The sequence below is a fragment of the Globicephala melas genome, chromosome 4 (assembly GCF_963455315.2).
Source record: "Globicephala melas chromosome 4, mGloMel1.2, whole genome shotgun sequence".
Lineage (NCBI taxonomy): Eukaryota > Metazoa > Chordata > Mammalia > Artiodactyla > Delphinidae > Globicephala > Globicephala melas.
This window is the reverse complement of record NC_083317.1, coordinates 8,234,231-8,247,292: the sequence shown is the minus strand read 5'-3', so window position 1 is coordinate 8,247,292 and position 13,062 is coordinate 8,234,231. Positions and strand designations below refer to the sequence as shown.

Here is a 13,062-nt window from a genome sequence, read left to right as displayed (position 1 = left end):
TGGCAGAGTTTCTGTATGATGAAACAGCATATTTCACAGAGGCAGTAAAAGCAGTTGGGGTAAAAGGGCAGCAGTGGAAGGATGTCTTTTGTTCATTCATCTAGGCACATACAAAGATGAATAAGATGCCCTTACTTATCTTCCATCTAAAGGAGACATGTAAACAGTTAAATTCAGGGTAGAGATGGTGATTCTTTGAACCTGACAAAAGGAAGAAATAGATTAAACTGATACTCAAGGAAAGTCAAGGGGAAAGACTAGCAAATGAGGTTGAGAATCTTCCAGAGCTCAGTGTTCTCATTGGAGTTATTTCCTTGGGGCATAAGTTCCAGGTATTTTTCAGATATACTATAGAAGCTAGGAAAACTGCTTGTCATATCATCTCAAATGATTTGATTATGGATTTGGGTTTTGTTGTGTCCTTAGGAGGGTGCACCATGGACGATTTTGCCCTGGGAAATGTCACTGTAGCAGATTATGCCTTGTTAGAAGAGTGCCCTTATGTGGATGATTGTGTCTTTGCCTCCGAATTTATGTCCAATGATTATGTTCGTGTGACTCAACTTTACTGTGACGGGGTGGTAAGTAGATTTCTTAACTTTTTTTTTTTTTTAACACCGCGTGGCATGCGGGATCTTAGTTTTCTGACCAGGGGATCACACCCATGCCCTCTGCAGTGGAAGTGCAGTCTTAACTACTGGACTGCCAGGGAAGTCCCCTTAACTTTTTGTTTTTAACATTGTGTATTCTTAAAGGTTTATTTTTTTAAAAAATTGAGGTATAATTGACATATGACATTAGTTTCAAATGTACGACATAAGGATTCAATATATGTATATATCATGAGATGAGCACAATAAGTTTAGTTAACGTCCATCACCATACATAGTTATACATTTTTTTTTCCTTCTTATGAGAACCTTTACGATTTACTTCTTGAAGGTTTTGTGGTATAGAGCTGTCTGAGTAAAGATATTTTTGTGCTACACACAAAGAGATTTGATAGGGAGATATGTATGGCTTTTGAAGAGGTCATTTCAGACGGAGAAGTAAACAGTGCCTCAACAAGGAGAATGTGCAGTGCTGGTGAAAGCTTGTTTTCTGACGGGAGATGAGACTAAAGGCTCTCAGGGAAAGCCATAGAAACAGACTTGGGGAAACACTGAAAAAGGCCAAAAGACTCATTGGTTGAAGATGTTGTATTCAAAGTGTAAAAGTAAACGTACTTTAAGTTTTTAGTTTAGTATTGATAACCCTTACATTAAAAATCAAGAACTGTTACTTTTGCATTTACCAGATACAAGTCAAAAGAATTTTTTTCTTTTTCAGGGTAGACAGTATAAAGATTATACCCAAAGTGAGGGAAACTTAGGTGAGTACTTTGGTATTTTAATTTTAATTTGTTGAAACAGCTATCAAGGGAGGTTCATGCATTCACATCAACATAACAGACTTACACATCTTTACAAAGTTTATTCTTTATTATCCTTTTTAACTAGAAATTAAAAAACCTTTCCTTGTTAAAATGGAGTTTTAGCTAACACTTAGATATTCTTAACATCTGACAGGTTAAAATATTTCATCCATTCATTTCTTACCTTTCCATATCCATTTTTGTCTTTTCCCTTGACAGTGTTGATTCATTCCAAAATGAGGCACAAAATATTAATTTAAAACTTTTTCTTTTTAATTAAGAGTTTGATATCTGCACTATGTGGTGTAGTAAACCTATTTCTATCCTGCAAGATTACTGTGATGCCATTAAAATACACGTCTTCTGGCCACTTCTGTTTCAACGTCCACACAGTTCTGTAATATCACGGTTGCATCCCTGTGTGGAGGCGAAGTAAGTTACTGCTTGTTAACCCATTTTGTATGAACAGTGGTGAGTGTGTTGCCCAGTACTGAGGAATGCCAAGTGCAACGGGAGGCTTATGTCTCATTCTTGTATACTGTTCAACTCTACTTTTGTTTAATAGAGTGGAAAAGTTAATACTTGGGATTTGGATATAAAAGAATAATCGTGGTAACATTATAATGAATGAAACTCTGAAGAGCGTTAGATGGTAGATTTGAAGCTGAATAAGGAAAAATTAATATGCTTGTTTATAAATACCAGTATTATAGTACAGAAGAAAGAAAAAAGTGTAGTATTTTGTCTACCTAATAAACAACTTATTATTACCTAGAGTGAAGTAAGATAACTTAATTTTATTCAAATAGTTTAAATTGAGGTATAACATATAGTTAAGTGTAAGATTCAATGAATTTTATATATGAGACCCTAATCTTTTAAAAAATAAATTTGTCTTTAAGCAGTTCTCATGCTTCTGAGATAAGTTTGAAGAAATTACAACATCTTGAGTTGATGGAAGATATTGTGGATTTGGCAAAGAAAGCTGCGGTAAGTGATAGAATGTGTTCCCCTCCCGCATTTCAAGGATATAGATATTTATATGGTATTAGGCCCATGTTACTAATTTATGGTGACTAATGGGTAATGGTTAACCTGAGCTTATTCTGCTATCCATGAGTTTGTGCTGTGTGTTTGAGAGATCAGGTAGATGGCTTTTTTCGTGGTTCTGACATGACATGATGAGAACCAGGCGTGCTCCTTGCTGTTAACAAATAGACATTAGAATTTGTCACAGATGGAAGTGTGCACCTAGTTCACAGAAACCTTTGCCGCAGATTCTGAAAGTGATGGGTCCTATCTTGTAACGTAAAATCATGCCACTGTTAGCACCACCACAAATATTTTTTCTTTGGGGTAAACTTTATCATGTCAGGTTTGAGGAGGTATCCCTATACTACACTGAGGGTTTTTTTCCCCTTGAAAGCTGTTTAATAATTTTTCTCATTTCAGTTGGTTATGGAGCCAAGTGTTTTTCTTGGTAATTCTGATTGCAAACTTAAATTTATAAAGGGCATTCTGATATTTATTTCCTGCAGATTAATCCTTTGCAGCAACTTATATCAGCCAGTGTAATTTTTAAAAAATTTTATTTATTTATTTTTGGCTGCTTTGGGTCTTCGTTGCTGTGCGCGGGCTTTCTCTGGTTGTGGAGAGCGGGGGCTACTCTTCGTTGCGGTGCGTGGGGCTTCTCATTGCAGTGGTTTCTCTTGTTGCGGAGCACGGGCTCAGTGGTTGTGGCGCACAGGCTTCAGCAGTTATGGCTCGCGGGCTCCAGAGCGCAGGCTCAGCAGTTGTGGTGCACAGACTCAGCAGCTCCGCGGCATCCTCCCTGACCAGGGTTTGAACCTGTGTCCCCTGCATTGGCAGGTGGACTCCCAACCACTGCGCCACCAGGGAAGCCCAGCCAATGTAATTTTATAAAAAAGTTTAGGTGTAATGAACCATACATCTGAAAGTTTAAAATCCGTACATATAAAAGTTAAACTAAATCATTTTATTATTAGAACCCTGTGTAAGACGATTTCTGACTTGTTTTAGGGTCCTTAAGAGGTAAATTGGGCATGAAAGTGCCGTAGAAAGTGGACTGCTATGTACATAGAGTAGTATTCCTAAAATGTAGAATTTTTTTTCCCCCTAGAAAATTAAAGTATGATTGGCCGAATAAGGAAGAAAATGTTTTGTCTTTTCTGTTTTGCAGAATGATTCATTCTTTATTGGAGGCTTATTGAGAATTGGTTATAAAATAGAAAATGTAAGTGTTAACATGGGAATACGATACAACCACTTTGAATAAGTGGCAGTTTTCTCACTTCTCATTGCCGCCTGTATCAATACTAGGCCCACCGAGTCAACATTTTATAGGTAGCATTTAGTAGTACTGATTTCTATATTTTGCCTAAGCAATCTCCTTGTTTGGGGGGTTTGCATTATTATCATTTTCTCCCATATATGTAGTGTAATTTTGAGCCTCTTTTACAAGTTGATTGCTTTTTCTCTTTTAGATTATTTACCTGGCATATGTTCTCTCACAAATGAAGTTATTAGGCCCCTGGTATGAACATATTTTGATACACAATTACTAGATGATCTCCAGATACATTGTAGGATCTTAGCTCCCCGACCAGGGATTGAACCCGGGCCCTCAGCAGTAAGAGCGCAGAGTCCTAACCACTGGACTGCCAGGAAATTCCCAATAAACCAATTTTTAATGCTACTGGTGACATAAACATGTACATGTTTCCCTTAAACCTGACACCAGCGTTGATGACTTCATTATTTAATTTCTGAAATCTTTTCTGACACGAGAAGTATGAATTATACTTCTGTGAACTCTCGACCCTTCATGAAGGTCATTGCACTGAGTGCTCGTTTGCCCAACCATGCCCTCCTCTTGTTGCCTATATGCTTATTCTTCTCTTTGCCACAGACCATTTAAAGTACATAGTCCCTTTCGTGAACCTTAATAGATACCGTTAATCTTAAGGTAAGGATGGAAGTCCCAGTTTAGATGAAATCTGAGACCCCTATTCACCTTGTGTTACTGTGCTCTCCTGCTACCTAGGGCAGCCTCTGGCCAGGTTGTAGACCTCAACTTCCAGGTCTTTAATCATTGCAGCAGCATCCTGGGCTCTGAGGGTGGCCTGAGGTTACCTGAAGATATAACATATGTGAGTCTGTGGTCTCTGTTAACTTGTGTGTTGGGGTCTAGCTATTCTAGGCTTCATGCTATAGTAATGAAAACATGAGGTTGTACAAGTTTTGTAATAAGAGTCTGAAATACTATATAAGATAAATTTATAATGCCACATGTAAACTTATAATTAATACACAGATCACATTTTTCATCCCTCTTTTTGAAACAGAAAATCTTGGCAATGGAAGAAGCTTTGAATTGGGTGAAATACACAGGCGATGTAACAATTTTACCTAGGTTAGGAGCAGTTGACAATTGTTGGCCTATGTTAAGTATTTTCTTTACTGAATGTAAGTATAAATGCTTTAAATTGTTACTTGACTCAGTTTTATAAAGGTATTATTTTGGAAAATAGAATGTGTAGCTGTGATTTCTTATCTTAGGATTTTAAAAAACGCTTTTCTCTTATGAGTAAAAGCCTGAATAAGAGAACTTTAACCCTGTAGTTAATTTTATTCTGTATTTCCTGTCTTGATGATATCTGTGATGTTAATACCTTTTAAACATCCTAGCAAATGTATGCCATAAATTATTAATATATAAAACCCAAAGAGACCACATTGGGGCTTATGTATTCTCATTCATAAGAGAAGTAACTGAGCTAAGATTATAATTTTCATTTCTCTGATGAATTTGTTATTCTTATATATGATGAAGCTGCCTTATATATTTTTTACCTTGTGAAATATTTTTCTCTAAAATATTTGAGTGTTAGTAGTGTTTTTATAGGGATCTTGAAACAGGAAGTATTTGGCTCTTTAGTTGATAATGACTGATAATTTGCCATTTCCATTTGCCATTTTGAGTAGAGGGCACATTTTATACTCTTGACCTGAGTGTTAGAGAGAAATTAATCTTAAATATGAAGACAGGTTTTTCTTTTTTTTTTTTTAAATAAATTTATTTACTTATTTTTGGCTGCGTTGGGTTAGTTGTGGGGAGAGGGGCTACTCTTTGTTGTGGTGTGCAGGCTTCTCATTATGGTGGCTTCTCGTTGCAGAGCATGGGCTCTCGGCATGCGGGCTTCCGTAGTTGTGGCACATGGGCTCAGTAGTTGTGGCGCATGGGCTTAGTTGCTCCGTAGCATGTGGGATCTTCTTGGACCAGGGCTCGAACCTGTGTCCCGTGCATTGGCAGGTGGATTCTTAAGCACTGTGCCACCAGGAAAGCCCCAAGACAGGTTTTCCTGATGTTTATTGGACGGTGGGCTGTGTTACGTTGATAGAGGTTGTTCTCTTCGTTGTTTTGGAAGCCTTTAATTATAGCCTAGATTTTATGGTGGAAGTAAAGGACCAGTATCATGTACTGGACACCCATTTGGGCTCGTTTCTAACTCTTTCTCTGTTCTCTCTTTTTATAATAGTTTTGCCAGGTTGATGCTGTGATCCTATTTTAGAAATGAGCAAACTTTGAAAGGTTAAGTGATATTTCTTTAGTCTATTAAGTAGTAGAACCTAGATGAGAAGTCAGGTCTCTCTGATCTCAAAGTTCGGGTTTTTGTTCTATAATCTTAATCTGTCCCTTTAGTATTAGTTTACTTTATTTGGTCACCTTCCAAAATTCTTTCTTCAGTCTTAAATTTTAGGTACTGCTTTTGCCTTGGAAGTGAATATGTTTGGCTAGAAGTGTAACTATAGTTTTGTTGCAATAAAATTATTATTTACCACTTAAAATCTTTTTTATAGAACAGCTTAAAATACAGAAAATGATGTCTGGTAAATTTTTAACATAAATTTTGGTTATTACCTACTGCATTTTAATTAGTTTATTAAATTTTTATGAGAATAATGTTTCAAAAAATGTCAAATTTTAACATTCATGAGAGTCAAAATGTTGAATTAAGACATTTTAAATTCTTCATTTTTTTTTATATTAAACACATTTTAGAAAGTAGTTTCTCAGGTTTTTGTTTTCAGAAATTTTAGTTAAACTTCGTGCCAGGTACACCATAGCTCAATAACATTTGTTGAATTGACTTGAGTAATTATGAGGCCTATTTGGAATGTGTTATGTCAGAGCACTGTTAACTACAATTAGAACTAGAGTAGTAATAAACAAGATTTTTAAATGCTAGAAATAAAACAGATTAGATTCTTAGCACGCAATGAATCTAATGTTTTCTGAAACATTTTATCAGCTGTTTATTAAAAATATATTGTTGATACATGTAAAAGATTATAAGAAACATTATTTAGAAAGTATATCTTGAACTTTACAGACTCAACCTACGTAGCCTAAGAATTAGAACATTAACAATAGCAATTTGTTTTTTTTAAACAAATGTTCTCTCACTCTCTCCTAAAAATAAAATTTAGACAAGTATCACATTACTAAAGTTGTAACAGAAAACTGCAATTTGCTTGAAGAATTTAAAACTCAAAGTTGTGCGGAGTGTCTAGAGGTGAGAATAAATATTTACTTGTAAGTATATTTTAAGATTTGCTTGTTAGAACTTTTATTAACACTCAGAGGAAAGTTCAGTAAAACTGCTGTCAATACACAAGGAACTACTATAAAATTTGATAACACGTTTGAGGGAAATTTTTAATAAATTTTGATTGGAATATTTTTTTTGGAAAAGGAAGCCATCTTGATCAGAATTTTCTAATGTTATAGATTTTAAGAGTTAATTGAAAATCGAAATTTGATTTTTTTTAAATTAAAAGGCTTTTAATTAGTTGAGGGAATATGATTTTTCTTTGCCACCAGCTTTATTGACATGTAATTCACATGCCATGCAATTCACTCATAGGAAATATGATTTTAACTTAATTTTTAAAAAGGGATTTAGGAAAATATTTAATATTCTACTTAATTCTCTAGCTAAAGCCATTGATATAATCCAGTAAATAATAATTTGTTTATTTTGAAAATTTGAAGGTTTGAGTTGAAAAGTTTTAGTTATATCTGTAGCATCTTTGATTTCATTTTTTGTTGTTGTTGGTTGTTTTTTTTTGTTTTTATTTCATCCTTGCTGTAGGTCACATCATTTTTTTGGGGGGGGCAGTTAGTCTAATCAACAGTGCCTATATGTTATTGATTTATATATTATTTTTTAAGCACTCAGGTTTGTTGAATAACATCACATTTTCTAACCTAAAATTAAAATTCTTCTTGGATCTTATTTCTTTTCTGCATATGCAGGCATGTCAAGGTCTGTTTAAAAGTGGGCCTGCCAAATACGGTACACAAGGGGTAAATTGTTAGTGTTATTCATAATGTCATGGCTTTGTTTACTTTTTAATATCCCTTTATCAAAGTTAGCGTTGAGTCATTAGAGACAGACACGTTTCTTTAAATGTATATTCTAAAATGTTGGGTATTGAATTCTCATTTTCTACCTAAGTAATCCCCCAGGTTATTTCTGATATCTGAGATAGAAACCCAGAACCATTTTTCTTAAATATTGGGGTTACTGATTCTCTTTGCATTTAATTGATGGGTCTTCTTTTACCTTGATTTCTCAGCAAGGAGAACTAATGAAAATGAAAGGAAATGAAGAGTTTTCCAAAGAAAGATTTGATATAGCTATTATCTATTACACCAGAGCCATTGAATGTAGGTAAGAGCAAAATAGAACAATGAGACCCTTTTTATGTGGCAGATCAAGTTAGAATGCTAGTCATTAGAAAGAAACACAAGATGAGGAATTGGAGAATATCATCAGTTTGCTATGCAGAATATATTTTCTCACCCGTAGGTATTAGAAGCATGAGATGACCTGAGTAGATGAACTTACTAATCAAGTTGTATAACTCAAGTGAATCAGACGAAATTGGGAATTTGCTTCTACCCTGCCCCACTTTGTTCCCAAGCTTTCCAGTACAGAGTCATCTGTTCTTTCTTGCTCTTGTTTTCCCTTCCACTAATTCCTTCCAAATTATTAACTGATAACAAAGGGTTAGTTACTAGTACTTAAGATGTCACGCATTCAGGGATTTGTGCTTTCTATGAGGGAATTTTTAAAGGGTAATAGTTGGAATTGTTGAGAGAATGCATGTGTTCTCTCTACCTCATCTTCTGTTTGCTCAGCTGCTAGAATTTTGTAGCATTCCTGCAAGTGCGCGTCACCTGGCTCTTACTGACATCTTAGCTGGCCCACCTAATACTGTAGCAGCCTTAGGAGGGTGCGCTGTAGACAGCTACTCTCTTTCCTGTCTTACCCATCTCCACAGGGAATGAGTGAATCCAGGTAGCACACCACATCTGAAAGCCTGCTGCTCTGTTCTTCTAGGAAGAGGTAGAGGAACAGTAAGATAAAACCAAAAAGGACAAAACTCGAAATGAAGCTATTTAAATTACTGTTGTAATTTACAGCCTTCCTTTATTTGAGTTCTTTGTGAAGGTGGTACAGTTCTGACTTACATAAGTATTCTGTTCTGTACAGTTATAGCATACTTGTAGTTTGCTAGTTTTTTAATATGTCTCATTTGATCCTTGCAGCAGCCCTATGAGCTAGGCAGAAAAAGTAGAACTTTTTAATCTTCATTTTGAATACAGGGAAGTTTAAGTTGGTTTGAACAAGTTACTCAGGAAGTGAAGGAACGAGAACTATATTCTTTGTGCTCTGCCACACAGATGTAAAGTTTTTGAAAATTATTTCATGCCTTATGATTTCTGTGTTATGTTTGTTTTGTATGTAATGTTCTTTACTGACGAAACATTATTTCTTTTAAAGACCTGAAAATCACCTTCTTTATGGTAACCGAGCTCTTTGTTTTCTTCGCACTGGACAATTTAGGTAAGTTGGTTAGAGTGCCTAATCACTGAATTGTTAGGCTAAATACCGATCTTTGAGAAGTATTTCTGTTTTGCAGTTTCGCAAGAAAATTCTTCAGTAGTTCTTCGGCAGAAATAGTTAAATGCTTAGAAGAGAGCTCTTTTAGGCTTCATATATAAAAACAACGACAGAAACAGCTATTCTGATTGAGTGGATAACATGCTATGCATTATTTTAAGCACTTTGTATAGGTTATTTAATTCTCACAACACATTTAATAGATAATTATTCTCCACATTTTACATTTGGGCAAACTCATACCATTAGTAATTAGTAATTGTGAATTTGGTTCTACCCTGCCCCATTTTTTTTCAAGCTATGATGCAGTGATGCCAAGATTTGAACACAGATCTTATCTGATGATGTCAAAGTCTTTGTTTATAACGCCTGTAATATATTACCTTCTTCTGCTCTATTAACTAATCTGTATAGTTCTGGAAGAATTTTTGCTGTATTTGTTTCCTCTGTCTTGTTATGAAAAAATTAAGTAAATATCCTTCATAAGTGAAGGAAAAGAAATTTAATGGTTTAACTCTGGGAGTGAAATCATAATTAATTCTTAGTTCCTCATGTTCAACTAAGCTTTTATTTATTAGTTGAGAAAGATTGTTGATACTGTACCATGATTTTATTGTCTCAGTTTAAAATTTTTAGGACTTAAATATTAAGCATTAATGTTGAGCAGTGTAGATGACAGTTACATTTAACTGTGTCCTACCTTATTGCAGGAAGGGTTTCGGGTTGCTTCAGGAATACATCCACTCAGTAGAAAAATATTAAAAACAAACAAAACAAACTAAAAAACCAAGTTAGAGCCTGGGATCCTTGGAATAAAGCTGCATAGGCATAAGGTCCTGCTTAGTGATTGGTTATAATTCATATTTGCATCTGACCTCTCTGTTGCCCAAAATAAAAAGAGAATACCCGACAAGTTACATAATTCTCACTGACCATGAAGAAAGAGGACACCAGTTGCTCAGGTGAAACTGTTTTGCTGGTGTTTAGTTCTGGAAGAAGTTTCTTATATGGCTAATATGAACTGAGTGGTGGAGTAGAGAAGAACCTCGCAACATTCCTGTTCAAAGGAAAAAACTCCCTGAGAGTGCAGTTTGGGGTTTCATAAATAATTTTTTTCATTAAGTTTTCTCACGAATGCAGAGAATATGATATCAGTTGTTGCTCAGGGAAAGCACTTACGTTGGGAGGTGGGAGTGGGGACTATAGTATATTCCAAGTATGAACCTTTAAAAATAACCTGTATGTTTTTCTTTTATTATAAACAGAACACTTTCTCATGGTAGAAAATTTGGAAAATACAAGAGTTTAAAAAGAAGAAAATAAAATCACCACCTCGGAGAATACCGCTGTATTAACGTTATGCAGCTTTTAGGTGGCTTAAGCCGTGGATAAACCGAGGCTATCTAGTCTAGAGGAATGGATGGGCTTGACACAGTCTTCCGTCTATACCACTGTCCTCAACTGGTTCTAACAAGAAATGAGCTGCAAATGTCTTTAGATTATTGCCTCTGGCTAGGTCCAGAATTGCAGATATCCTGCGCTGTTTAAAGGTCAATCTGTATACTTTCAAGATGAATAGGTTGGGCAACTTGGCTAGCCTCTTGTGAAAATCGAGGCGCCTATCTGAAACCTTGATTGGGTGGAAGGTCATCCCCTCTGCATAGGGGATCGCTGGGAGCTGAGAGGCAAACCAGGGGTTTCTGCTCTCTTTCGTGAGTGTTGAATGCTAGACACTCAAGCAGGATCCTGCTAAAACTCTGCTGTGAAGGAGGTGCATCAAAGTAGAAGTATAGAAGCCAGGTAGCCTGGTGAGGTCAAGGTCAAGAGCAGGGTTGTGCATCCATCCTTGTACCTCTTTCCTGCCGGTCTAGGTTTGTGATTCAACACCAATGAAGTTTTCTTTAGAGGCAGGTCAGCAGCATTTCCTTATTAGGCAGTCACCAATATGTGCTGGATGCTTATTTAATGTCAGAAGCATTATGCCACATTGGTTTTACTGTTGTTCCCACCTCATTCATTGTTTATATGACTTGCTCAGTAATGTAGGGATAATGTTTTCTGAACCTGCAATACACATAACTCCTGACCAAGTGAGTAGTTGATATGACTTCAGAAAAGAACACGTTGCCAGTGATTCAGACGTGCCATTGACTCAGGAGGACCCATGCCATTTAGCTGGGTTACCAAGATTGAGATGTTTTGAAGCTCTCACATCTGAGGGTTGGTAGGTCCGTTATGGGAATCAGGCTGAGCAGCTGCAGGAACAGCTGAGGGTGAAGCATCCGACCTCCCTGGCACTGTTCTGAGCATTCTGCATGTATTAACTCATAAAACCCTCACAACCCCGTGAGGTAGGTGCTGCTCTGTCGTTATAGACGAGGAACCTGAGACCTGGGGAGGTCAAGCAGTGTCCTCAGACACTAGGTGGGTGTGATGGAGCCAGAATTTGAACCCAGGCAGCCTGGATGCAGAGTCTCTACTATTAATCACCATAAGGTGATGATAGAATCAAACGGCAATGTGAAAGTTTAAAAAAATTAAAATAATGGTCTAAATAGTCAATAAACATGATTGTCCTTACAGGATGTGCAGATTAAAAACTGTGAGTCTCTCTTTCGTACCCATCAGATTGGCAAAAATTTAAAAACCTCATAACACCAAGTGTTTGAGAGGATGTGGAACAAAGGAAACTTTCATACTCGGCTGGAGAAAAGTGTAAATTGGTGCAATCACTGTGGAGAGCCCTTTGGCAAGGTGAAGATGTGCGTACTCTGCCGCCCGCTTCTGGGCTACCCAAGAAGATGTGTACGAGCCTTCGTTAGAGCGTTGTTTTTAAGAGTAAAGAAATGGAAACAACCTAAAAGTCCATCAGTAGGGGAATGGATAAAATGAATTATGGTATATTCATACAATGGAATTCTGTGCAGCAGTTAAAATGAATGCAATGTTGAGTGAAAAAGCAAGTTGCAGAATGATTTGTACGGTATGATGCCATTTATATGATGTTTTAAAATGTGCAAAATGATATGCATATCCATAATTAATACATAGTATGTATTTACAATGTTTTTAAAGTGCATGGGCATGTTAAACACCCGGGGAGTGGCTGTCTCTGGGGAGGGAGGGAGGGAGGGAGGGAAGAGGATTGCAGCTGGGAAAGATGGTTCACAGTGGGTGTCAGCTGTAACAGACCTCTGCAAAAAGATCTGAAGTAAATATGGCAAAATGTTAAGGTCTTGCTAAGCTGGTACATGGGTGTTGATTATCTTAATGTTATTCTCTGTACTTTTATGTATATTTGATAAAAAAGTAACACAAAGTGTAATTTAAAATGCACATAAGATGAAAAAAGGAAAAAACACCAAACATTAAGGATAAAATAAGTGGAAAGTAATCTTGAAAGGAGAGAAATAGAAGTATTTTAAGACCAATGGTTGGGAACCTGAGGTGAAGTATGTGTGGGGAAAATGCTTCACTTAGAAATGGTCAGAGAGTGGTGGAGGTTTTAATGCCGAATAGCCCCACTTGTAATAGCCTATACTTGTAAGTCTGGCCACCCTTGGGTGGGTATAGGGGAGGCCCGGAGTCAGAAAGAACCCTTACCACTCTCCAGAGGTGTGCACCTCCAGGTCAGCAGATGTTGCCCTGGGGAAG

At 36.5% G+C, this 13,062-nt stretch overlaps 1 protein-coding gene across 9 annotated transcripts in view; it reads left to right on the top strand.

Annotated features, from left to right (window-relative positions):
- The window catches only part of TTC3 (tetratricopeptide repeat domain 3), a 141,224-nt gene that overhangs the window by 10,972 nt on the left and 117,190 nt on the right, over positions 1–13,062 (top strand). For 3 of the 9 annotated variants that reach the window (XM_060297804.1, XM_030880873.2, XM_070045412.1), the window contains 9 exons: positions 427–581; positions 1,330–1,372; positions 1,696–1,846; positions 2,317–2,404; positions 3,615–3,668; positions 4,780–4,900; positions 6,926–7,011; positions 8,078–8,172; positions 9,289–9,351. The exons of 2 other annotated variants lie outside the window; for them this stretch is intronic. In XM_060297804.1, coding sequence (XP_060153787.1) covers positions 427–581; positions 1,330–1,372; positions 1,696–1,846; positions 2,317–2,404; positions 3,615–3,668; positions 4,780–4,900; positions 6,926–7,011; positions 8,078–8,172; positions 9,289–9,351 — 856 coding nt within the window. Of the gene's footprint in view, positions 1–426; positions 582–1,329; positions 1,373–1,695; positions 1,847–2,316; positions 2,405–3,614; positions 3,669–4,779; positions 4,901–6,925; positions 7,012–8,077; positions 8,173–9,288; positions 9,352–11,919; positions 12,392–13,062 lie in introns of those variants that run through there. 4 more of the 9 variants (XM_030880872.2, XM_030880878.2, XM_030880874.2 and 1 more) reach the window with 4 other exon arrangements.